Source organism: Pomacea canaliculata, linkage group LG4 (assembly GCF_003073045.1).
Source record: "Pomacea canaliculata isolate SZHN2017 linkage group LG4, ASM307304v1, whole genome shotgun sequence".
NCBI classification, from domain to species: domain Eukaryota; kingdom Metazoa; phylum Mollusca; class Gastropoda; order Architaenioglossa; family Ampullariidae; genus Pomacea; species Pomacea canaliculata.
In genome coordinates, this window is record NC_037593.1 from 189274 (window position 1) to 215156 (window position 25883).

The 25883-nt window shown below is 36.2% G+C and overlaps 2 protein-coding genes across 3 annotated transcripts in view; both read right to left on the minus strand.

Annotated features, from left to right (window-relative positions):
- LOC112561451 (cilia- and flagella-associated protein 251-like) overlaps positions 1–1578 on the minus strand; it is a 33261-nt gene extending 31683 nt beyond the window's left edge. For both annotated transcript variants that reach the window (XM_025233960.1, XM_025233961.1), the window contains exons 1-3: positions 1362–1578; positions 684–836; positions 167–235 (exon numbers count right to left, since the gene is read on the minus strand). In XM_025233960.1, coding sequence (XP_025089745.1) covers positions 167–235; positions 684–836; positions 1362–1491 — 352 coding nt within the window. In that variant the 5' untranslated portion in view covers positions 1492–1578. The remainder of the gene's footprint in view (positions 1–166; positions 236–683; positions 837–1361) is intronic.
- Positions 1579–4598: 3020 nt separating this feature from the next.
- Positions 4599–25798, minus strand: LOC112561023 (TBC1 domain family member 10A-like). The gene is made up of 9 exons (XM_025233150.1): positions 25070–25798; positions 24519–24618; positions 22834–22941; positions 21404–21510; positions 20764–20944; positions 20282–20356; positions 19913–20027; positions 19223–19383; positions 4599–15063 (listed from the first exon to the last, which is right to left on the minus strand). The coding sequence occupies exons 1-9, from the start codon at positions 25219–25221 to the stop codon at positions 14938–14940; spliced, it is 1125 nt and encodes a 374-aa protein (XP_025088935.1). The 5' UTR covers positions 25222–25798; the 3' UTR covers positions 4599–14937.
- Positions 25799–25883: the final 85 nt, after the last annotated feature.

A 25883-nucleotide genomic window follows, 5' to 3' on the forward strand; every position in this document is an offset into this window, starting at 1 on the left:
TCTGGTTGTTTGTCCATAGTTTATAGTCAATATAACCAATCAAAGTGTGCATTGTTGTTAGTGCATATTTTATAGTCAATATAACCAAACAAAAGTGTGGAACGTTATATTTCACGCAGTTATTTTACATTCTGTAACATGCAGAGCAGCATCTTGGTCTGCTTACCTTTTTCCACCTTCCAGAACTTAGGAGAACCTTCCAAGGTCTCTTCTGCTCCTTCAAATGGCAAAGCATCTGTAAATCCAAAACTGATTGTTAAACTTACTAGCATCATACTAGACATTCCTTTGTCTTGTTGCACTTTTATAACACATTTTACAAAAACAATTGTTACTGATGATGAAGATGATTGATTGGTTGAGTGATTGATGATGGATGATGATGGTTAACCCTGTAAACAGATGTCACAATCAGACACCTGATTCTTAATGTCATTATAAAAGGTGCTTTAACCACTGTGCTACCAGCTGCCCCCAACTGATGCTTAATTGCTTTATTAATATGATTGACAATAGACACAGGAAGTTATGTAAAACCACCACCACTCCCTCAACCCCCACACACTCACATACAGACACATGCATATGCTCTATATTTTTATATACACATTTGAAAATTTAGTAAGATAGTAGAAAGGATCAAATTCTAGTAATTCAGATAAATGGTGACAAATAAAAAATACCTCCTAACTCAGATATAAGCGCTTCTTCCTTCAGCTCCTGCCCATCATCATCTAATTTCTCATTCTGACTTTGCACATCTGCCACATCATCCTCTTCCTGTGTTTCCTTACCAAGCTCCTCAACCTTTTCCTCACTGTCCTCAAATTCATTCTCTGATAATTTTAGAAAACAAATTCAGAAAATCAAGCAGATATAGATAAGAAAACAAAATTTCATTCAATCAATCTATATGAGAACATAAAATGTAATCTATAGCAAATTTGACTTAAGAAATTGTTAGAATATCTTTCATACACAGTACTGTCATATACACTATAATCTCAGCAGGCAGTGAACAGATCACAGCAAGTACATGAAGTCTACTGCATGCATCACAGAATACTTATTTTAATCTTCCTGAAAAAAACAGTGCAGTTGGCATTATTTTTAAACATAATTTAAATAAACAAAAGCATGCAATTAAAGCCAGGCTTCTAATGTACGTGCCAAAAGTGTTAAACTTTTCTTACTATGACCTAAAAAGATTTACTAAAAAAAATTTTTATTGTAAGAGAAAATAAGTAGATACATATGCGATTTTAAATGTAAATATAAGTATCTGCCTACAGAAAATATTTTAAAATAAAGTTTTCAAAATTTTATGTGAACAGAAATAATATAACAGTTGTTATGTTTACCAGTCACATAATCGTCTTCTTTTATAGCTGTTTCCATGTTTTCTTTATCCTTTATCCGGCGTTCTGCAACAGGTGTCACTAAGTCTTGGTCTTCAGCTGCATCAGACACCGTGTCTGGATTATCGGCCATTTTTAGCAGAGAAATGCTGCATAAGAGTCTACTCCTCTGATACTGCGGGCGACATGATTGAATACCGTATCTTGGCAACAGGCGGAGAAACTTGTTTTCATTAATCACTTTTGAGATTATTGTAAATGGTAACCTTAAAAGTTTGTATTCTTTAAATTTACTGTATGGTTTTTTAATATTCTTCGATTTTAATCTTAATTTAATTTTTTTTTTCACAATGTTAGTTGGCGGGTGACAACTCCGATCGCAGACCCGAGAGGTCAATATTTGAAACCGCCAACATTACAGTTAGTAGATTAACAATTATTCTTCGCGAACCATATTTTTTTAAAGTAAAACAGAAGCTTTTATTGACAGCTTCATTGAACTATAATTTTGTCTTAGTCTTCAAGTTCTGCGTGGCTTTACTGTAGTTTTCGATGTGCATAGTTTATTGCTTGTCACTCCTGGAGGAGCACAGGGCCACAGCACCCGGTATAGGGCCCCCTCAGTTGGCCCATGTGGTTCCCACGTCCTTTGCCTCGCTTTCTTCTGTTCTTTTCCAAATCTGCTTTGGTCCCCCAACTTTCCTCTTCCCCTGAGCATTCCAGTCAAGAATTCCTGGTCATGTGTTGGCGAGTGAGTTCTCACTCCTGCGGTCTGGTCGCAGATACTCTGTACCGGTAAGTCGAACGAACCGTTACCGTAACTCGTTCATTCCGCGAGCCATCCACTTTTTAAATTCCACTAGCTGTGATGATGTGTCCGTCTGAGGTGACCTTGTGCGGGGTGCCCACTGTAATAATTTGCTGTGTTACTATATGAGTGGGTGTGTGTGCACATGTGTGTGTGTATGTCGCCAGAATCTATTCCCTTTCATCTCTCACATCATTCTTCCCTCAAGTGTGCTGGCGTGTCATCAACCTCTAATTGCCCTTGTGGATGAATAAAGTTGTATTGAATTGAATTGAAGATTGATGTGCATATGCTGTGAATATTGTACTTTTTTAATGTAACAAAATCTGCATTCAAATCATTGTCTTTGAATAAGAAAAGTTGTGAATTTTCAGAAAAACAAGTCTGTTTAAAATGTTTTTCTGTTGGTGGCAGTAGCTGTATGTTGTGCTATTTCTTAATGGATACCATGTACCACACCAGGGTTTGCACATGTACAGTACCATCATATTGCATAGTGATACAGATGAACACTAACCGTCTATCAAAAGCAGCAAGTCAGCTCAAATGGCAAGCGAAATGAAAAAATAAAACATCAGGGTTCTCGGGTTTTTGTGAAACCAGATAGAATGGAAGTGACCAGACCAGACTAACATCAAGATAAACCATTATTTACTCTGGCCACAAAGACCTGGACCACGATCATACCCAGGGAGCAGCACTACTGATGTCAACAGAGGCAACAAAGGCACTGATGGGCTGGGAATTAGTCTCACCACAGCTCATCGCAGCAAGATTCAACGCTAAAGGAAGGAAGATCATCATCATTCAATGCTATGTCCCAACAAATGCAGCAGATGAAGAGGAAAAAGAAGACTTCTGCAGTCTCTGCTTGACCACACACCAAGAAGAGACTTGAAGATCATTATGGGAGACATAAATGTCCAGGTGAGAGATAACACCAACAGGGAACTCATCATGGGAAAACATGGCGTTGGCACCTGCAGTGAAAACGGGGAGCTCTTCACAGACTTCTGCGCTTTCAATAACCATGTCATAGGTGGCACTGTGTTCCCACACAAGAATATACACAAGACTACATCAACTTCCCCTGATGGCCAGACAGAAAACCAGATTGACAATATAACACTTGCTCGATAGTGGCGGAGTCTCCAAGATGTCCAAGTGAGAAGAGGTGCAGATGTTGCTTCAGACCACCAGCTCCTAGTGGCCGTCTTCAAGATTAAGCTGAAAACCCTCACTGATTCAGCAGGCAGACCACACCACAAGTTTAATACTCAATACCTCAAGAAGATGGAAACAAGGGAAATTTATAACTGTGAAGTCAAGAATAAGTATGAGGCCCTTTCAGGACTGACAGAAGAATCAGTGGAAGAACACTGGTCAACACTCAAGAGCATTTGGAAGACAACCTATACAGATGTTCTAGGGGGAAGAGGGAAAGAAAACACAAGGAATGAATGACACCAGAGACCTGGGCAAAGATTGATTCAAGAAAGGGATTGAAACAGAAGCTCAACCAGTGTCAAGATTAACAAGAGAAGCACGATCTCAGAGCTGAATATTGGGAAGCCAACCGCCAAGTGAAGAGGTCTGTCATAGAGGACAAGAGACGCTTCACCTATGAACTGACAGAGGAAGCAGAGACAGCAGCTATACGGGGAAAGATGAAGCGACTATAAGAAATAACATGAACTCTGTCAGGCAGGAACATTAACCCAAACAAGCCAGTGAAAGACAAAGACAGTCTTATTGAAACAATTAAAAACAGAGAAACATGGCATGTTTACAATGCTAGATAATGAGACCACAGATGTGTATAAGTTTGTGGTACGACTTGCATAGAGCGCAACATGGCGTCTGGCCTGCTAGCAGGTGAGGTTAAATGAAAACAATGGATTATGAGGACGGTGTCCATCTACTCTCTTCTTTTCTCCAACTCTTTCTTTGAAGTTGAGTATGCAACTGCTCTACCATTGGATCGACTGGCTTGTGAAAGTCAGACTGAACGGTTGTCCTGTGCAGGACTTCTCCCTATTGCCCTAAACAGTGGTGGACCTCATCAGCTGCCACATCTATTCATGTGCTGCTCTTAAACAAAAGGTACCAGTCAAGGGACAAAATAGCTGACCACACATCCACATAAAATTAAAAACAACAGGTAAGTCAAGGGACAAATGACTGACCATACGTCTACACAAAGCTACAAACAACAGGTACCAGTCAAGGGACGACTGATCATTTGTCCACAAAAAAACTACAAACAGCAGGTAAATCAAGGGACATTTGACTGACCATACGTCCATATAAAAATAGGAACAAGTCAAGGAACGAATGACTGACAATATCCGCATAAAACTACAAACAACAGGTAAGTCAAGGGATGACTAACTTACCATATGTCCACATAAACAAAACTACAAACAAGGAGATACATGATTATCAACTTATTTAATAATTGTTGATGCAGATATGAACATTAACATACACCTCATATGTGGAATCTTGTGAAATAGGAAACAAGGACATTTATCTTGACAGCAAAGTCCAACGGCATGAGACAAGTCACAATTTGAACTGATGGAATATTGCAGTGTACTTAAGGAAATTAGGAAATGTGAGTTGATAGTAGCTACCCACTGCGTGTGCCAAATTAATTTGTCAATCATGTATAAAAAATAAGCTTAGTTCTGTTCTTAGGATGTCTTAAGCATTAGGAATGTTTGGAGACTTTCATGAAATTAAAAATAAACAATTCTAATATTTCACTCATTCAGAAATATTTTTTTTACAGTTGTATGCATGTACATTCAAATGTACATTTCACATGATGAACTTAACCTTGCTTTAAATACAGACATGTTATCTGATGAATGCTAAAAATATTAAGATTTTCTACATGGCTGCATTAGTGTAGCTAAGGAAATCACAATTTGTTATCTTTTAACAATGCAAATTCTTCAAGCTTTTGATACAAACAGTTAAATATTCCCTGATATAGTGTTGTTGTGAGTAAAATAAACTACTTTATGTCGTGTCTTAGAGATCTTAACATACAATAGATTTACTTGCTAGCAGATACTTTCTACCTCACTGGTTACATATCCTTTTCAGATAAACTATCTGCCTTACTGCTAACATTTACCTTTTTGTATGTTTCAATAAGTTAAATATTTGAATCTTTCTCTGAGGAATTTCATTTTGTAGTCTCTCATCCATCATCCACACCTTTCATTCTAATAGTTAAAAGCAAGCGCATTTTAAATAGGTTGTTGCCCAGTGGTTTTCATGAGTACTAAGTAACATGGTAACTGCAAAGTTATGAAAAGATAAAGATAAAAATGATATGCATGGCATGATCATAATATCCAGCATAAGAACCAAAATAAAATCAAGCATTTTACTCTCTTGTTCTTAAATATCAAGTCACTTTGTTCAGCTTGCAGTGAGATCAACCTGTCACATTTTAGCAGAAAACATATATAGCCATATATAAACACTCTTGACACTTTTAGCAGAAAACATTCATACATAGCCATATAAACACTAAAAGTTTTTAGCCTGATTTTTTCCAAATAGAGAAAATGAGTACACTTAAGGCAAGTAGCACTAACTGCTCATGCTTATAAAGACACCTCCAAATAGTATCGTCATGATACACAATACTTCTAATAGTATCTTCATGATACATGATACAACCAACAGCAGTGTCTATACCCAAACAAAATCTCAGATACATATCAACAGAATTTGGAAACATGCACATTTCTTTGATTTCTGCAAATCTGTCCTGCAGCAACTGCCAACATGAACATAAAAAGCAAAACAGGCAATAAGGAAAAAACCCATCAAAAATGCAATTTTAACACATCTGAAGAAAACATTATCCACAAGGTATAACTTGTTACTAATTATAAAAGATAATTACCAACCCCTCCTATCTCTTAAGCAAACACAAAATATGTAAAGCAGCAATTCTTTTGTAAAATTAACAAAAACCACGGTTCTCCTATAAAAATCTAAGTGCCCACACTTAATTGTGTAATCTTGCAATCAAGGTGTAATCAGCTTCATGGAACATTAGTTGCATTAACTTGATTCATTTTAATTAGATACAATATCAGTTAACAAAAATTAAGGAAAGCACAAATTTAAAACTGTTCTCCAAACCCTCTGCCCCCATCCATCCCACATGCAAAAATCATATCAATAAGTTATTTAAGACATTCTTCTTGTTCCTATTCTCCCCCAGTGTAGCATAGAGCTGTATTTAATACATGTTCCTTGAAATCATATCAATAAGTTCTGTAATACATTTGCCTTGAAATTAGGCAGGAGAAATATGTGAAAATCTGTATGGCAAAGCACACATTCAGCAAAAAGGAGTTATCGCAGGATCAAGTCAAATGACCTTCCGGACTACAATACTACAAGTGAAACAATTTTCTCACCTCCCATATTTTGTCCTTAGCAGGGATGTGCTTGCCGTCATTCATCTTTGTTTAATTACATGCTTTTTTGTACGAAAAGTAGCACATTTGCCACTTTATTTGCAGAACATTTATTTCAAATGTAAAACAGTGAGAGGGCATTTCTGATACGTACTGATAAATTTCTCAAAACTTCTTTTAAACAGCATGAAAAAGGTGCGAAAAGGTTAATGAAAATGAACTGTTAAAACATTTTACTACTAACAAGCAGGGTTTTACACCACCATCATTGCAGTAACACAACAAGAAGCCATTCAAGCTTGACCACCTTTGACGAATATATCACACAAATTTCAAAAGTGTTTCATAGCAGTATCTTTATGGTAATACAACAATGATAAGCCACTCAAGCATGACTTTCACCTTCAGCAAGTCTACATATTACACAAATTTCAACAGGCAGCACAACTGGTGTTTTGGAGTGAACATTATGATAAATTTGGAGAATATGTTGACATAAGAATGCCAATGTTTCTCCATAAAATTATAATACAAAATTGTTACTGTTTCCAGTGAAAGCAAGACAATCCCCTGAACTCCTAAACCAAGATTAGACACAATAGCAGGACAGTTCTAAATGTGTCAACAATTTCAAATACTTGTAAGGGCATTTTTAATGAGTTTAGTTTTATTTCGAGAAACAAACAGAAAACACATACCGAGAAATTAAATATTGTTATGAATGATATATTTAACCCAAATACACATGAAACTATGAAACACACCCTGACCCAACTTTAAAGCTGAGATTTTTTTCACACTTTCCGAATGAATAACAAATGGTTTGATTTTAACAACTACATACATACAACAAAAACAAAATTTTGAAAACATGCATGACAAAGTTAGACTATTATATCTTTGAGTTTAAAAGTAAAAAACTTAGTTGTTTTTCAAAACAAATTTCATGAAAGTGTTGTGAAACATCAGATGCCATGGATTCAAATCTTGGCTTCAACACAATCACTCTCTGAATGTAACACTTGTTCACAGACCTAACAATTGATAGTTTGCTCTGGGTACTCCAATTTCCGTCACCCTGTGTGCGTGCGTGCGCGCGGTATGTGGTGGGGGTGGGTGGGGGAGAATTGGTGTTTTATGCTGAGCCAGCAACTAAGGCTATATCACGGCAAGGCACAGACGCCACATGCAGAGAAAGAACAGCTTGCCCAAGACAAGAGCTGAACCCAGGACAGCCAACCCTCACTGTATTGGTGACAGGCGCTAACTGTTGCACCACCAGACCGCCCTGTGGGAGTGGGGGAAGTAAACAGTGCATTTGATGGCTACCAAGAAAAGGTGTTTTTTTGCACCTATATAGCATCAAATTCCTTGTACACAGATGTAGTTTAAGCCGTCATCAGCTGTACACCCATAGGCTGAGATACTCAAGCAGGATGGAGAAGAAACAAAGGAACCTACAGGTGCTAAAGAATCTGGGTGTGAAAAGAATGGCCAAAAGTGTGGATGCAATCACTAGCCATACCATGTCCAAAGAAACAGCAGACGGTGCTAAAACTACAGAATGATCAGACTAACCAACCACCCAAGAAAAGTGATGACAAAAGTAATTGAGGATCATATCAACACCACTGCTGAGGAACTTCTAGCAGAAAAACAGGCTGCTTCAGACCAGGCAGGAGCACAGTTGAACAGATCTTTAACTGTTGCATCCTGATAAAAAAAAAGAAAATCTACAATACCAGTAGGAACTCTACCACAACTTTGACACTAAAAATGCATCTGAAAGAATCTAGTACAAGAGGCTATGGCTTGTGATGCAATACTTCAACATCGAGGAGGACCTCAAGAAGAGCTAAATGAGTGCAAAACTACTCAAAAACCAAGCAGTAGTTTTCTTTAGCTCAACAGTAGTCATAGGTCAACGGTTACCTTTTTTCTCTTTACTGTTCAACATCTTCTTGGAGAACATCAAGCAAGAAACCCTTCACAACCATCACACTTCTGTCAATGGGAGGCTGATATAGAACCTACACTTTGCAGACACTAATCCGATGTCAGAAACCAATTGCAAATCTTACCAACAGACTGACAGTGCAAATGCAAATAGAATGGAGACCAGCACTCACAACAGCAAAGTCATAATTAACACCAACAGCAGCAACAAAGCAGAGTTCTACACAAACGGATTACAACTTGAGGAGGCGAACACCTACTTGCAACATCAACCACCATAAGATGGTCTGGTTTGGCCATGTGACCTGGCACAACACTCTAAGACTGTTCTCCTTTGAAGGAGGTCAAGGTTGTTAGAGGAAGAACTGTCTTACCAACTTCAAGGAGTGAACCTGTCATCTCATTCTGGATCTGCTCACCAGGACAGGCCTAAGTGGCAGGCTTTGGCAGATGCCACATCAATTCAAGTGCTTCCCCTAGCAACCAGTACAGGCACAAATCTCCTAACCAACCAAGGCAATGAATGAAGCAATGATCGATAAAAGCTTGCTGTAATTATCGTCTAAGGAACCAATTCTTTAAACAAAATTGAAAATCACAAACTTGAAAGAAATACAAATCTTTTTTGTAATTAAAGTTTTGTCCTTCAAATACATACAGTATTATGTTTTCAGCTTGGTATTAAATTAACTAGAATATCTAACCTGCTGACACTTATCCAGAGCTCTTTGGATCTGGTAGTATGCTAAATCACTATTATGCCTTTTTAACCTTAAGAAGGAGCTATGCATGGTTTATAAATTTAATCTGCTGTAATTTGTCCACTGTAAAGCTATAGGAAATTTTATTTGAATTTATGTCCATGACTTAGTCATGAAAACTTACCTTATTCATCACAATGGTGCAAAAAGCATGTGGTCTTTTTCCAACTAAAAATGATAGATAAGATACATTTTTAACCATGTCAGAAGGTGGCAAACATTACTGACATTACTGTCAAAAAATATATATGGGTTACAGTTAGTATATGCTCCTCTGCATCATTTACTTGAAGATCTATATATATATTTCAAGAAGCTCTGCAAAACATGATTTGCACAGACCTTACCAGTCACACGGCACATAGAAATCTACATTGCAAACACAGTATATGGTTTGCAAATTGACACCTGAAACTGCCGTGAAAAGTGCTGTTAAAAATATATATGGAATTGTTTTTTTTATGTCTACTTGATTATAACAGTTTAGTATCTTTTATGATGCCTACTTTATAATATAAAAGATCAATATCTTTTATGTCTAATTGATAATAAAATTTCAATATCTTTTACAATAGGTGTCTCTTGCTTTATCAACATCCTAACAATAGATGCTTCTTTCCACAAAGCAAAGAAGTTTGCTGAAGCACATTTCAACACTATTGTCTTCTAGGTGTAAAGCTACAAAGAATATATGACAAATTCATTTTAAAAAAATGATCATGCGAATGATGATAACATCAAGTGTATTAATGTGGCATGAAAATGCAGTTGCTAAATTTCATCAAAATGAATGTGCCAAAATACAACAGAATTTTGCAGTGATTATTCATCTCCTCACCTTCAGGGAGATAGCGTTCACAACATAATGAGTAAGAAACAAAAGTACTCCTTCCCTCACTAGAATATGTTTATATATTTGCATTCCAAACTTCAGTAACTTTATGTGATGTCTCTCAGTGTTTCTAAATATTGTGTGTACCTTTGCGTGTGTGTTTGAAGTGTGACTGTCACATTCTTCATGTGATGTCGCTCAGTGTTTCTAATATTGTGTGTACCTGTGTGTATAGGGCTATGAACCTGGCTGGTTCTGGGGAATGGGTACTTTATAAATACAATTCATCCTCACTTCAACACTTGTCCTTCCTTTGACAGTCCTGTAATGCAAAGCTTCATTTAAGGACCAACCCTCACAACCATGCAACCCTTTCCCGAAAAAAAAAAAACCACCTGATGAACAGTGGTGAAAAGTTAATCAAAAATCAATGAAGAATATTAAACAAACTCCAGTAATATCAGGAGAAAGTTAAAGAAAATTCAGTCTATAATAACATTAGAATAACTTTAAAATTTACATATAAACAGCTACTATAATCACTGTCCATATAAATGACTGTTTTATGTTTAATCAGATAAGTAATCAAGGTTTGGCATGATACTGTAAAGTAAAAAATTCTCCCTTCTTTTCTAATGCAGCAGTGATATACTAGCACATGCACTAAATTTTACTCTGAAAAAAATCAGATGAGTTGTTACTGAATAATATATATGGGATGGTGCGAAAACATAAGTACATAAATTCTCAACAAAAATTTCAGTTACCCCTTTAAAAAAAAAATCATTCTACACTATTTTAATTTATACAACTTTATTTGATAATTACATATAAAACTTATCTATATTTTTTCAAGCTCAGCCAATACTACAAGATTGTGCTGCCAGAAGCCAAATGAATTTGGTTAGAAACTGCTTATCTAATTCAAAACAACTCATAATGTTTATTCCAATAAATATTTCATAGTGGTGCTCTCCTAAGGTGACCAGACATTTCGGGGGGGCGAAAGCGGGACACGTGCCAATGATGGTGTCGTCACCGTCAAAGAACGCCGAAAAAAGTGACTTTTAAAGACAACTGGGACATTTGATGGACTTGCCAGAAAGCCAGAAAGCGGGACATTGGGCGTCCCGCCCGATGAGCAGGCGGGACACGAGGTCAAAAGCGGGACGTCTGGTCACCTTATGCTCTCCTAAAGAGTTGGAAGTTAAACATAAACCATAGAAATATCTGTGATAGAAACTTGTGGCAATGGGCAATAATGCCATGTAAAAGGTATTTATATTAGTGGTTCTCAAAGTGTGGTCCGCGGGCATAAGTCAGGTGATCCGCGGCTGACAGTCGTCATATGTCAGCAAAGTGATGTTTAAACTTTAAACAAAGTGATGCATTCCTCGCATTAACATTTTAATTACAAAGAATGAGGTACGTAGCTTTATGTCAATTTATTACTATACTACTTTTACAAAAGAACATTTAGTTTTGAATTAAAATGAAACAAATGCGGCAAATTAAATTTGAAATTCATAGTACAGACTGATTTTTAGGCCTTGGTGGTCCGCCATATTTTTTACTAAGGCTTTGGTGGTCCGCCATATTTTTTACTAAGGCCTTGGTGGTCCGCCATAGCTTTTACTTAAGTAAAGTGATCCGCGGTCCGAAAAAGTTTGAGAACCACTGATTTATATAATGTACTCTTAGTTTGTGTTACAAAGTGCTTTCTAGCATAAATAAAAGATACAGTAGCAAACTGTGCTTAATTGCATGCCTTTAAGACTAAAATTAACAAGTCTATAATTGGATAATAATTAGATAATGCTGATAAGTGATTCTCTAATACTGGTTATAGATCTTTGTGCCCAAAGTTGTGCAGTTAACATAAGATTGCTAAATTGTTTTGATGTTAGTGTGATCATCAATAATCAAACTGTAACCTTTAATATTACTATCCAGATACATGCATGATCAAAACAAATAAAATGCTTTCAAATGGTTGTTTAAAACGGTATCATACAAAAAGCAACCTCATATAAATATAAGATTGGTCTTATAAAGGCTGCAACCCTGAAACAATAAATCTGTATAAATAGATTTTGGTTACAACTAAAAGGCATTAAAAAAAAAACTCCTTTAAATAAGATATATCACGTAGCAACTCCTAACATTGGTCATTGTTTCATCTGCAGTTTAAACAAACTGTTTAGCCTAAAAGCAAATATTATAACAAAAATGTTCGCCTTTAATTTTAACCATTCTTTTATTGAAATTTACTGATATGAAGCAGCCTCTTACTGACACAGCATTGTTACTTCTCCTGACTTCTCTGGAAGATGTGATGAAAAAGAATGGTAATTTACTACATTATTTTAGTTTGTTGGGATGAGGTTCTAGGCAACTAAAAGCCACTTAAACAGTGAAACAACAAACAAATCTTAATAAAGTTGTTCACCTCTGAGTTGTTTAGTATGCGAAGACTGCACTAGGTGGCTTTAGTTCTTCAGGTGATGACAGGAAGTGTTCAGCTCTCTACTAATTATCTAACTTGACAGGCTCACTACAAACCAGCAAATAAGTATTCTCTTTCCAAGACTGTGCAACCTGCATTCCGTACTCAAATATTTCAAGCACATACAGTTCCATCTTAAACTATAGAGGTCAATCTCAAATGTTTATTCTGGTCATCCTCAACATGCAAGCAAAAGCTCTCATCACGCTATACTTTATACACTTTTCATTCTTGGTCCTGTCTAAATTAAAATGAAAAAGCAAATACAAACAAAGCACTAAATTAGCAATAAATAATAGTCTACATACAAGTCACCTTTCATCATTGCCTGGATTTTTTTAACAGCAAAAGTCATACTATCCATCACTTAAACAAAAATTAAACTCAAATAAAGTATTAACTTTGCTCATAGATAAGATACATGTTTGTCAAGATGAACGAGTCTAACATACAATATCAAGCTATATTAAACTTAAATAGACAATTGACTAGATATTGTTCCATTATTCCCACACTTCAGAACCCAATCAAAGAAGAAAGGCCAATCTCTGAAACTACACATAGAAAACTAATTTATTTACAAATGTCATATTAGGGAGTATTGACAGAACTTGGTATTATTATGTTATATTAGGGAGTATTGACAGAACCTGGTAGGCATTATTATATTATATGCATATGAAGAGCTACATGGTTTGTTACTGCTATTTGCAGAGGAGCTTGAAAATGTTGAGACTATTGTTAAATGCTATCACATTGTAAGGCTACAATAGGGAATATTTCCCAATGGTTTATTTCCAACTCCAATTTGTTTTGAAAATAAAGAAAAATACTGAAGTGTGACTGTGTGAATTGTTTTCAGTCCCATTGGAAGTGTTTAAATCCCAGCTTGAAGTTTAATGTCTAGCAAAATTTTGTCAGTTTTGAAAAAAAAACTCTGCCCAGATAGAGGAGCAAAGTGAGCAATGAATGCAGCTATAAAACACTTTGCCAACAGAAAATATCTCTACATCAGGTGATTATGCAGTTTTCTAGACTCCTGGTTCAAAACTATTCAGAGGTGGCAAAACTGTGGCTGGTGCCGCAAAGAACTGGCAAAGAAGAGTGATTAGAAAGAGTTTTATGGCAATATGCAACAGGGCTTAAGCACTTGCAGAACAGCTATTATGGACTGTTAAGATAATCCTTTGGTCAAACCCCTCAGTAAAGCATTTGGAAACTGTCACTGTCAACAATGATGAATACTTCTTTTCTTTCAATCTTCATGCCACTCATGATCAAGTTGAGTAAGTCCAGCATATCGTTCGTATACTCTGGCACATAGTTTACAAAGTCAGTATGTACCAATAATGATCAACACATCATTTAAAATGGTGATGATAACTAGCTGAGAATCAGTACTAATTACAACACAAAATTTAACATTATGAAGATAACTAGCTGAGAATCAGTACTAATTACAATGCACTTAACAAGTGTTCAAAAACCCAATGAAGGACTGTTCATACTTACCAATCATGTTCGTTCAGTCTGGACACATTAAATAAATGTTTTATGATAAGACAAAATTAAATCAATGACTATATATCTTTCGTCTACTAAAACATTTAGGATAACACGTTAAAACTAATGTCTGAAGGGCAAACCCTTGGTTATTTTCTTAATTCAGCATTAATAGCATCACAAAAATGCTATAAAAACCAAAGTTAAAGACTGTAAATAGTACACTACATTCAACACAGATATTAAATTAAACCTACAACGAAACAAAGTGTTTCTCTTAGACAGCAAGAAAACTCAGTTATAGTAATACAAATAAGACAAATCCACTGGACAAATCCCAGACTGATGAATGCGGACTGAAAAGCTCTCTCTTCACAAGCATGATGATAGTGGAAACAAACACTAATAAGCAATGACCGAAACAGATACTTGTGTTGATTTGTCACCTTGTGATAGCAGCTTTCATATATGGAAGGAGTCCAGAAACTGTAGAAACTTATTCTGAAGATCAACAAACAACATGAACAAGCAATGACCAAAGCAGATACTGTGTTGATCTGTCACCTTGTGATAACAGCTTTCATGCATGGAAGGAGTACAGAAACTGTAGAAACTTGTCCTGAACAAACAAATGTCCCCCTCAATCCATGCTGCAGACCCACACTAGCTGGAATGACCTTGCACACGTTTGAAAAAATATACAACTTTGTACATTGCAAAAAAGATCCTGGATAATTTCATTTTGATTCCATAAGCTGTCTACTATGTTTTTTTCTTTCTGGATAGATCCCCTTTGCCACCTTTCTCCTTGGTGGCTGTCTTGCGCCGTGCAACTTGTTTCTGATGCTCCTTCTCCATATCTCTCTCTGTTAGATTAAGCCGTAAAGACTGCAAAGAAAGCAAAAAAGCATTATGGTGTAACCTTCAAGTTTCCTGATCTATGCACTTGGCAGATCATCAAATCAAGCATTATGGGTAATGTCTATGTTTTTCTCTATGTAAGAGGGGAGGTGGGAGGAGTATAGACCAGTTACCCACTAACAGAAAAAAATAAAATACAGACATGCTGGTGGGTCCAGCCAGCATACACCAGTAAAGTACTCACCTGGAAGAATGAAATACAAAAGTACTGGTGTGTCCAGGTATATTTATTTACTGCCAGTATACACACCCGGAAAAATAAAATACAAATGTGCTGGTGGGTCCTCGTATATTTACTGCAAGTAGCTCCTTATCCATTCTCAGACACTGCTTGTCATCAGAAAACTTTCTCCTAACGCTCCAGTCACCTTGTGATAGCAGCTGTCTAGCAAATGTTCACTTAATATAACCCTTGGCCTTTTTCCTACTCTCGTTGCTTACCAAATGCTCACTCACTTAAACCTTTGACCATCTTATTCCTATGCTACCTGTCTAACAAGTGTTTAAGGTCACACTGGAACCAAGAGCAGGGACTTAGCAGTGTTAAGTCATCAGCAAATATTAAGGAAGGCATTTCATATCCTTACTATTACTGATCATGTCAGTTCTTACTTATACAGTCTGGCTGCAGATATGCGATGCCTGTATGCAGAATAAATTGTCACAACTCATTTATTCCATGTGCCATACACGATACATTTTACTGATGGTGATGTTTTGTTAACTATAATGCAGTTCACCAAAAAAGTCTGGGAATGCAAAGAATGGCCCAATGAATGGACAAAGTCATTAGTCATACTCTTCTGGGAAAAAATACAATAACAGAAAACAGCGTCAGAAGTACAGAACCAAAAATCTTATTAGTCACTCAAGAAAGTCATGCTGTAAGTAATACAGAACCACATCAGCATCACTGCTGAGGAACTGCTAGTACAAAAATAACCTGGCTTCTGACCAGGTAGGAGCACAGTTGAGCAGATCTTTAACTGTCACATCCTGATAGAGAAGCATCTCCAGCATCACCGTGACCTCTATCACAACTTAATAATTATAATAATAAATGCAAAATTTTTAAAGCGAATACTTACTCTCCTAAGGAGTATGCTCTTAGCACTTAAGAACAAGAACGAAACATGGACAGCATATGAGAGACAGGAAAACAAACAAATAACATATGAATTATAAAAGAATAAACAACAGTACTAAACAAAGAATAAAATCAGATACAGAAAACACAAAGAGGAACCAAATAACAAGAACAAGAGCTGAGAGTAACATGATATTGCAAATGGAAGGGTGTGACAAAGGACTAGCAGCATGGGAAAGGTTGTTAGGAGTAATGTTTACAGAAGAGGTGCGTTTTCAGTGCACATTTAAAGAATTTAATAGTGGGTAGGTGGCGGATATGGAAAGGGAGAGAGTTCCATTGTTTGGCTTCACAATAACTAAACATCCTGTGGCCATATGTTGTTATTTTGGTGACAGGAAGAGTAAGGAGACGATCATCAGACAAGGAGCGGAGTTGTCTAGATGGGATGTAAGGGAAGAGCACTTCAGATAAATAATCAGGGCAGGTGCCAGCAAAGAAATTAACTTGTTTAGCAAGAGTCATATCTGCAGTGACAATGAATCCCAGATTCCTGATGGAGGACATAAAGGTGATGTTGGTTTCGCCCACCTTGATGTGACTTAGAGGACAAACTAGTCAAGATGGATTTCTTCTTCTCAAACATAGGAGGGCTTCCATTTTATCATCACTGAGTATAAGTTTGTTTGTCACCATCCAGTCTTTGACTTTATTAATACAGACTTCTATGGTGCTGGTAGCAGAGTGAGACTCAGCCGGTGGAGTGGAGCATAATATTTTGGTGGTCACTTTAATTAAAGTAGTTTCAGTTCTGTGAAAAGGTCTATATGCTGACTGAGCATGGGGGAAGAGATGGTGCTCTTGTAAGTAACTTAGCAGACTTTAAAAAGGCTTTTGACAGAATCTGGTATGAAAGGCTATAAAATGTGAAGCGAAAATTCAGCATCGAAGAAGGTCTCATCCAAGTCATCAAAGTAGACAAACTTTTATGACTTGGATGAGACCTTCTTCGATGCTGAATTTTCGCATCACATTTTAGAGCCTTTTGTCTAACAATTCAACTAGTACAATACTGTTGGATAACTAAGCAGTCACCTTCGCACCACTACCTCAAGGAACAACCCTGTCACCTGTCCTGTTTAACATCATCTTTTAGTTTAGTCTTATTTCAAACTCCTCTCTGACTAGATAAGCCAGTTCCGAAACCCATTTACTCTTAATGGAAGTAGACATATATTTTCCTACCTCTCTTTGTTTCGGAAAATATGGCATCTAGGTAATTTGATTCACACTAGTGGCTAAATGCGAAAGAAGTATTAGAAGTCTTAAAATGATAGAAATCACAAATAAAGTAAGCAGGTCTGAAGCAACAGACGTGATTCAGAGAAACAGTGAGTGGTGCAAAAATCTTCATATTTTGCCACTTCCCACTAAATTTCATTGCCTCACCAAGTTTATTTATCTCAACTTGCCAACATGGGAGTATCGTAAGCCTGTCAATTTTTACTATGACTGTCCTAAAGGGGAGCAACTGGATCGATGCAGTGGCTGAGAAGGCTCACCAGTGGCCTGTCTTGAGCAGTAGTAAGCAGGTCTTGCATGACACAACCAGTCTATTCTTTTTGAAAAACAGACTTAAATTTAATAAATGCATTTTCATGTACAAAATACTGACAGGTAAACTGTCGCCCAAACTCTGCTATTTTAGTCCAATACCACCAAAACTTTTCCAAAATTTCATATTCCCATTCCTAGAATAGACCTTTTTAAATGTAATCTAAAATACTCAGGGAGCGTGCTATGGAACAGCCTCCCTCTCCATCTTAAGCAATTGAACTCCCTGAACTACTTTCAATGCCATCTACCAAAATATATTCATGAAAATTAAATGAGGCCTCTAAAATACCTCCCAACTCCAAGACCTGTTTTTCTTAACCACCACTTTTGTACATATTCACCTTTCCCCCTCCTTTTTTACCTTACCTTATATTTACTGCTAAATATTCTCATAGTACTTAATGACTTCAATTACTTAGTATATTCTTTCCCCGTAAAAGAGCTATATGGAAAAAAAGCACTTTCTTGCTTATTTTACCTCTAGTTAAGAAAGAAGTGTCATTAATTCTGGCGTGTTTTCATGCATTGTTTTTCCCATTTAAAATATGGGAAATAGTACTGGTGAGCATTTGATCTACATCCTTTTCAGAAATGCACATTGTTAGAACATTTTATTGAAAAGAATGCCATTTGGTCAGAGTGAGATGTCAATTTCATATCAACAAGATAGCTGTCCCTCTTTTTCATGCTGTGTTCAATGTATTTTAAGTCAGTAGTTTAAATTTAAGAACATTATGTCCACCCAGTCTTTTCAAGTAAAATAATAATGATAATGAATATTTATATAAGTTGTATGAGCACACAGTTATCAGTAGGCATCAAATACATTTTACAAATTCATTCAGCATCATTCAAATCCTAACTACTCATCCTCTCACTCACATAAGCTCCCGCACTAGAAGTACTACCTCAACCCCACATAAGCTACAAAGTTAAACACCTCTTCATGGGCAACACACTACACATTCAGTAAAGACTGGGATACTTCCTAAGTCTAAACTGAACAGATGGAGACCTGCCATCATACAAAAAATAGCATGGTCTTTGATGTGCCTGAAAATATTTGGAAAAGCCATTAGAGATATCTGATCTACAAGAATGTACACTGACAGGAAGGAATAGGAAAGGAAGAGCTGACTTTTGCAAATTTTTAACTTCAATAATAGAAATTATGATTTTGTTCTCCTACCATTTCACTTATAGCAATTACTGTTTCTTATAGCACATTAATAATAGCAATTATTGGTTTGTCCTCTAACCATTTCTGAACAATTATAGTTTTGCCTTGTTGTCCTAATCCTTCTAGATCTTTTCATGATCGTGTTTTGAAAATGTTTGAATTTTAAGTGTACCTGAGTATATGCAAAACATGCATCATGGTGATACCACTGAATCTGCAGAAACAAAAAAAAACATACAAACCTCTTTAACTAAAAATTCTTCATCCTGCAGTTCAGAAGGCAGTTGTCTCATCCTCAGTTTTTCCAGTGTTTCATGGAATGATGGACATTCACTAAGTTTTTCTGGTGTGCCAAGTGCTGTCTTCATCATAAAAAGGGCCACACGGAATAACACTTTTACTCCTGCACAAAACAAAAAATAATTAAAGCACATTAAAATTGCAGAAACCCTTAGGATGACAAAATTTAATTTATTCGCTTCTTGCTCTTAGTGCAGCTCTGCTGGAATGCCAACTCTTTGACTAAGTAATATTTTAAAATCTGACTGGAGAATATGCCTATGAAAAAAACCCAAAAATGTCTGTGAGCGGTCTAGTGAGCCACGTCACATGAAAACACAGCTAAGCATGCAATGACTGGCACATTCAAACACAAGATGCCGGTAGAAGCAGCATGTTTGCCCATCCACTGATACTATATGCTGGCATAAATAGAGTAGTCACACCTTCTCCCAAACAGACTACACAAACTTGGACTGCAAACACAGATGCAGCACTGGACTTTGGCTCTTTTCTTTTTCTTGTTTTCTTTTAGCAAAACTTTTATAAAGTGGACGGACAAATGGTTTATAGCAAAAATAAACCAATCAGCAGACAGTTCTCCTAACCACTCAAACATCATTTATATGCTCGAGTTAAAACATCATATCAACCTTCACAAAGAAACATGTCCCAAAGACGCAGCACACAGCTCCAAGGGAGATTTCGAGTAAATATACACATGAACCACTCTGTCATATACATGATTGGCTCCACATGCTGCTTTTTCTGCAACATAAGAACATATCAAGAACTTCCTACAATAACTAAAATAACAGCAGAATAAAAAGCTATTTCTGCACATTGTTTCAATCCTTTTACTGTTGAGTACATTACCCTCTCCTACAAAAGTGGTTCAAATTACTGTTTGAAGACAAGAAAAGCTTCTTTATTACAAAAAAAAAAAACAAACAAACAAAAAAAAAAAAAACAAAAAAACCCACTTTCACAAACTAGGCAGACTTCTGCAAAAGTCTATTTACCAAGTGTTTATAAAGTGCAGGTGAAGTTTTTTTCAGGAGACCAAACAACACCTCCCCATCAATCTGTATGGCTTCCTGTTTTTAAATATAATGAAATATACACAAGTAAATACACCACAAGCAAAAATATAGTGAAGAATTATAAAAAAAATTATTTTAATACAAATCTCAAAATAAATAATCAGACTAATAACCTTCAAGTGGACTGAAACTATAAGGTTGATGCCCTCAACATGTAATATATGCCTAAAAATGTTTCTCATAACATCTAGCCTCTTAACATTGATGCAATTTATTGCACATTGACTAAATAAATATCTTAAAAAATAAATTGAAAACAATGCTAGCATCAGAGATTCATGAATCTTTCCTAGACTTCTAGGGACAGCTGATAGTTTTGAGGTGAAGGGTAGAGAAATAGAGGAAAATAATAAATGGAATGTTTGACTGCACACAAGTGTCTAGTTCAGAATACAACGTACAAGACCAGGACTGTAGTAACTCGTGAGATATTTCTCACAAATTGCCACAAGGCACCAAAAGGCTTGTTCAGCAGGCATGTGCATAAGTAGTACTGCTGCTATTGGTGCTTGTGCCTGGCAGTAGCCATCATGGGGGTTGTGAATGGTGTAGGCCTTCAAAACATTGAACAGATCCATCTGACTGTCGACACACAACACACATACCATATAGCAGTGAAGTCCTGTGAAGTGATTTAAGATTCTTTTCACTGGTTGCTACTCTATAGGGCATTAAGAATATAACAATTACAATCACAGTACAATCCCTTGTAATGCACAAACTATGACACTTGTCAGATTTACCTTGTTATTGTTACAAGTAACATAATTATTGTATACAGTTTCATATATTACCTAAAAGTTCTTGTTTGACCAAAACACTGAACTATACGCATATATAAGGTTTCCTTTCCCTTGGCTGCACTGAAGTTCGACTTTACTGTACTTTAGAAAATATGAACTAAAGTGAATTTACTCAGTCAAATATGTTTTTCTCTAATTATTAGAATATTCTTTTCAACTGTTATTTTTAATACCACCTCACTAATGAATGATAAATGAAAAACAAAATACAAAAAACAAGTTTTAATCCAGGACATACCCATGGCCACCTTTTGATAAAAACATTTCATGATTAGGAAATTGACGATGCAAGTCTTTGGTGATGTCATCATTGTTCTTGGGGTCCCCAGGACTCTGTAGATATTCCTAAAATATAAAATATGGACGTAAATAAAATCAAAATGAAAAGAACACTAAAACTTGACTGTGTTGCACTCAACAAGAATACTTAATTAAGATGGCAGTTTTTATAAATCAGGTCTCAAAGCCAATATTAGATAAGGATGGATTCAGTTCCCATTCCAGATATAAACATAGTAGTTCTGATAGCACAAATGCCAGCAATAAAAATAAGGTGGCAAGAGATATACAGAAGTGAAGGCAAAGGAACTAGGAGACTATTAGATGACCAGCCTAGTAATATCCTGCTTTTCTTCAAATCAAATCGGCCCCACCAAACCAAAATACCTAGAATGAGGCTTAACAGAGAATACCTAACTAGATTTAACGACCTATATACATACATGTGGTGACAGACTTAAAACCTCACATGTGATGTTGGAACATAATGAAAACAAATAAGAAAGAGAAAAACTCGAACAAGTCTTGGATAATTATAGACTGGCATTAAACATAAATAGCTGCTTTAACCTACCAAAAGAGATATAGCATATTATACTGTCATAAGTGGTAACAATGGTGGCAAGCCATCAAGATTCAAGATTTATATAAATAAACAAAATACAAACTGGATAACAAACACTTAAACAGTAATAAAAAACAAAACATTTTGCCATAAATGAATCAATAATACTGCTATGCTAACATAACCATATAATAAATTAAAAATATCTTTGAAACAAACTACAGGAAATGTGGGTTTCATTCACTCATCTACAGACTGAATTATCACAAAAAATAAGGTAACAAATAAAGTAAAAGTCTCAACCCTTAAAAAGAAAAAAAAACCTATACACAAACGGTAAAGAAGGTAGCAAACAAACCAATACCAGATTTAAAAATACTAAAACAATATTAGGAAAACTAAAACAAACTCAAGATCCTTAAAACAGTAGAAAATAATATGGTACCTAAAACCAAATAGAAGTCTAGAACAGGGCAACAAAAGGGATCTGGCAACCAGTACAGTACATTACCACTACAGACTTCATGAGCAAGTGGCAACAGGAAAAGAGGACACCAACAACAGTAAATAACACCAGCAAGAGCAAAAACAACCAGGGGAGTTACAGAGCGATGATCCTCCTCCCACACCTCCCATAACCCAATCTTCCTTGCCCTGCCCACCATTCAATCCCCATATTCCCAGTAGATCCCCTTCCCCCATAGTGTGAAATCATCTTTAGGTAAAAGCACTTTTCCCTCCTAAAATCAACAAAAATAAAAAGCACAAATGCTATGCTAAGAAAGTCACTAGAGCTTATCTGAGTGTCTGCTTAAAATGAGTACCTCAAATTTGCCTTTATTGTGATCCATTTGGAATTTACTTCCACATAAATACTGCCAAGCACGTGCACGTAGAGCTGGTGGAATGCCCTTTCTACAACGATCTTTGACCTGCACATCCCCAAACAAATAAATATTCTATATATTAATATTATGAAAATATTACATAAGTTCTATCTACAGCAAGAACCAATGTAAATGTTTAAAAGTTCAAGTATTTAAACTTAGTTTAAGTAATAAGCACTAATCATCATCATCATCGCTGGACCTTGCGGCATGCTTGGTTGCACATACACCTAACAATATTACCATCAACTCTTGTCAATTTGTTTAAGTTTTCCACCCTGAAGACCAGGATGTTGCCACGATGCCTGCCCAAATCTTTTGTCTGTCTCTTCTTCCACCTCCCCATACTGCTTCCTGCAGGATTGTCTTTGCACGTCCTAATAGTCCTGAGATGTCCCCATTAGAACTTCAGCCTGCATCTTTACACTGTGGACAGGAGGCCATCACAGGGCCTCATTGTTTGCTTAATTCTTTTCAGTATATTATACTGTTCTGAACCAGTCACCTATGCTGCTGTTGAAGAGAACTGCACTGATCATCTTGCCATAAATGTTCTACAACTGATGCTATTTTTCACATTATAGCCCACAGTGCACAATGCCAAATTCTGCTCAATGCCTTGTTACAGTATGTGAAGACAAGACATGGTAGAGATCCTGTTGGTCTTGCCAATACTTTTCAGCTTTCAATCCCAGCTTGAAGGCCGGCCTGTGTTGAATACAAACTGTTGCTGATCTGTCGTAAGTTTTTCTCCAAAGCTTTTCTTGCCTACATCTCTCAAATATTATGACAGTCTACACACCTTCGCTCTTTCTCTGACCACTGGACACAAAACATCCCTAAGATGTTCTAGGAAGTGGTCATTTTTCTCTGTTGCCCCCAAACTGTGATAGTCACTTCTGCCCAACCTGTCACACTGATTCTCCTCAAAATTCCAAGACCTATTGAATCCCTACACCCACTGAACAGTGATCCTTGCAAACTGCTCCTCATGAGATCTATACAACTCAACCACTGGGGCATACTAAACATGCAAACAACGTCTGACACTGAGCCTTTAAAAGCAAATAAAATTATGTTAATATGCCCTTGACGACATATTTAAATTTGTTATTAAAATACAAATAGACTTCAAAATCAGATAATTTGTTGTTAAGAATCTTATCATAACATCTTTTATTTTGAACATTAAATTTTGGTGTTTCTAACATCCTCAAAAAGCTGAAAGTAAGGGATGGTGATATAACACAGATGATGTAGTTGGCTGATTCAAAGCATACTTTGAATATGCATGTTTCTGCATATATATATATGTGCATTTTGAAAATATTATGTGAGGAAGATGGGTTGATTATTAAATCTAGAAATAGGCTTCTGATATCTGAATTGTTTTGGCACTAAAGAAACAGATGAAGGCATCATAGAATAAATGAATATTTAAAAACTTCTAGTGTCCACCAGTTTTTAAACTTTAAAATTAAAAAAATAAATTAAAGATAGCATCATTTTCTTATACAAAACAATCTAAACAATCTTTAAATCTCCACATCTACAAAGTTCTCACATAAAGAGGTGGATGGTTGGGAAATGATAATAAAAAAAACTATGCAGAACATAATCACCTTTTTAAATCGTTTACTCATCCACTTTTCCCAGTTCTCAAACATATCAAGCCACTTGAGCTCTCTCTTTCTCAATACTTCTGACGGTATCCTTCTTTCTCTGAAAAATTTATGGAATAAAAGAAAAAAGATATTTTTAAAGCTGTATGCTATAATGCTTCTCACATTTTTAATATGTGGGTAATTTTAAGCAGTATAGTTTTGGTTATAGTTCTAGCTTTTACTGGATCTTTACAGGAATATGAATGATGGTAAAAATCTCACACTAGCGGAAGCATATTCAGTCCTTCACCCTGTCAAAAAAACAGCAAATAAAAACAACAGCTATCACTGTATAACACAATGTACAGGCAATGTTACATACACTAGTAAAAGAAAGTGAAAGAATGAGAAAGGGGCAAAGAGTGTTCCTTATAATACAGTCTTTCGTAGCAGGTGATGTTGGAAAAGTGGTCTCTGTTATACAGCTTGTTTTCCTATAAAACTGTTCTATTGCGAGTATAAACACTGCGGGCATTAAGCAGATTAGACAATCGAATAATCCTACTTACTCATTTGGGTCCGTGTACTGATTGCCCCCAAAAAACCCATAGCGATCAGCTTGCACTGGTGAAAAGCCATTAGCTGCCGACTTGCCAACATTATGGGAGGAGTCCGCATCATCTTTCCCATCCAGTTCGTAGTCTGATCGCGCGTTGGCCATTAAACGTGAATTGTCTTCAGGTTTTGTTTAAAATACGAGACACATATAAGATCTCAAGGTGGGAATAAACAGTATTTATTTGTCCCAAACACGTAGCTATGAAAGCAAAGAAGCGTAAGTAAAACTTATGTGTCTCAGTTTAATACATCTAAGATAATATGCAACGATCTGCCATGGGAAGAAGGATCCGTGTACTTCGTCAGCCATGAAGTATTGGGAAATTACTGGTATTCAATGAATTTATACCTGAATAAATCAAGACATAACATTACTGGTCCAATTTGTTTTACAAAAAGGTCCCTGGTGTGGTTGATAACACAATGTCTAACCAGCATCGACGAATTGATTTTATGTCACAACATTGTCTGCTCTTTCAAACCGGAAGTCAGTCTTACGGAAGTAGATATTTCCACGCAGGTAACTCCGTCTACATCAAAATATTTCAATTAACACATATTTTAAAAAAATAGTACACGAAAAGTTTTGTCTTTGTAAGCATCATCTCATCATATCACCTTCGATCAATATTTCTGAACTCAAGTCTCTTGTATCATGCCTGCGTGCAAACATATAGCAAGACAGCAAATAGTTCTAAATACGCTAGCATAAGTTGATAGACTTTTGATTTTGAAATTGTTAGCATAGTGAAATGAATAAAAATA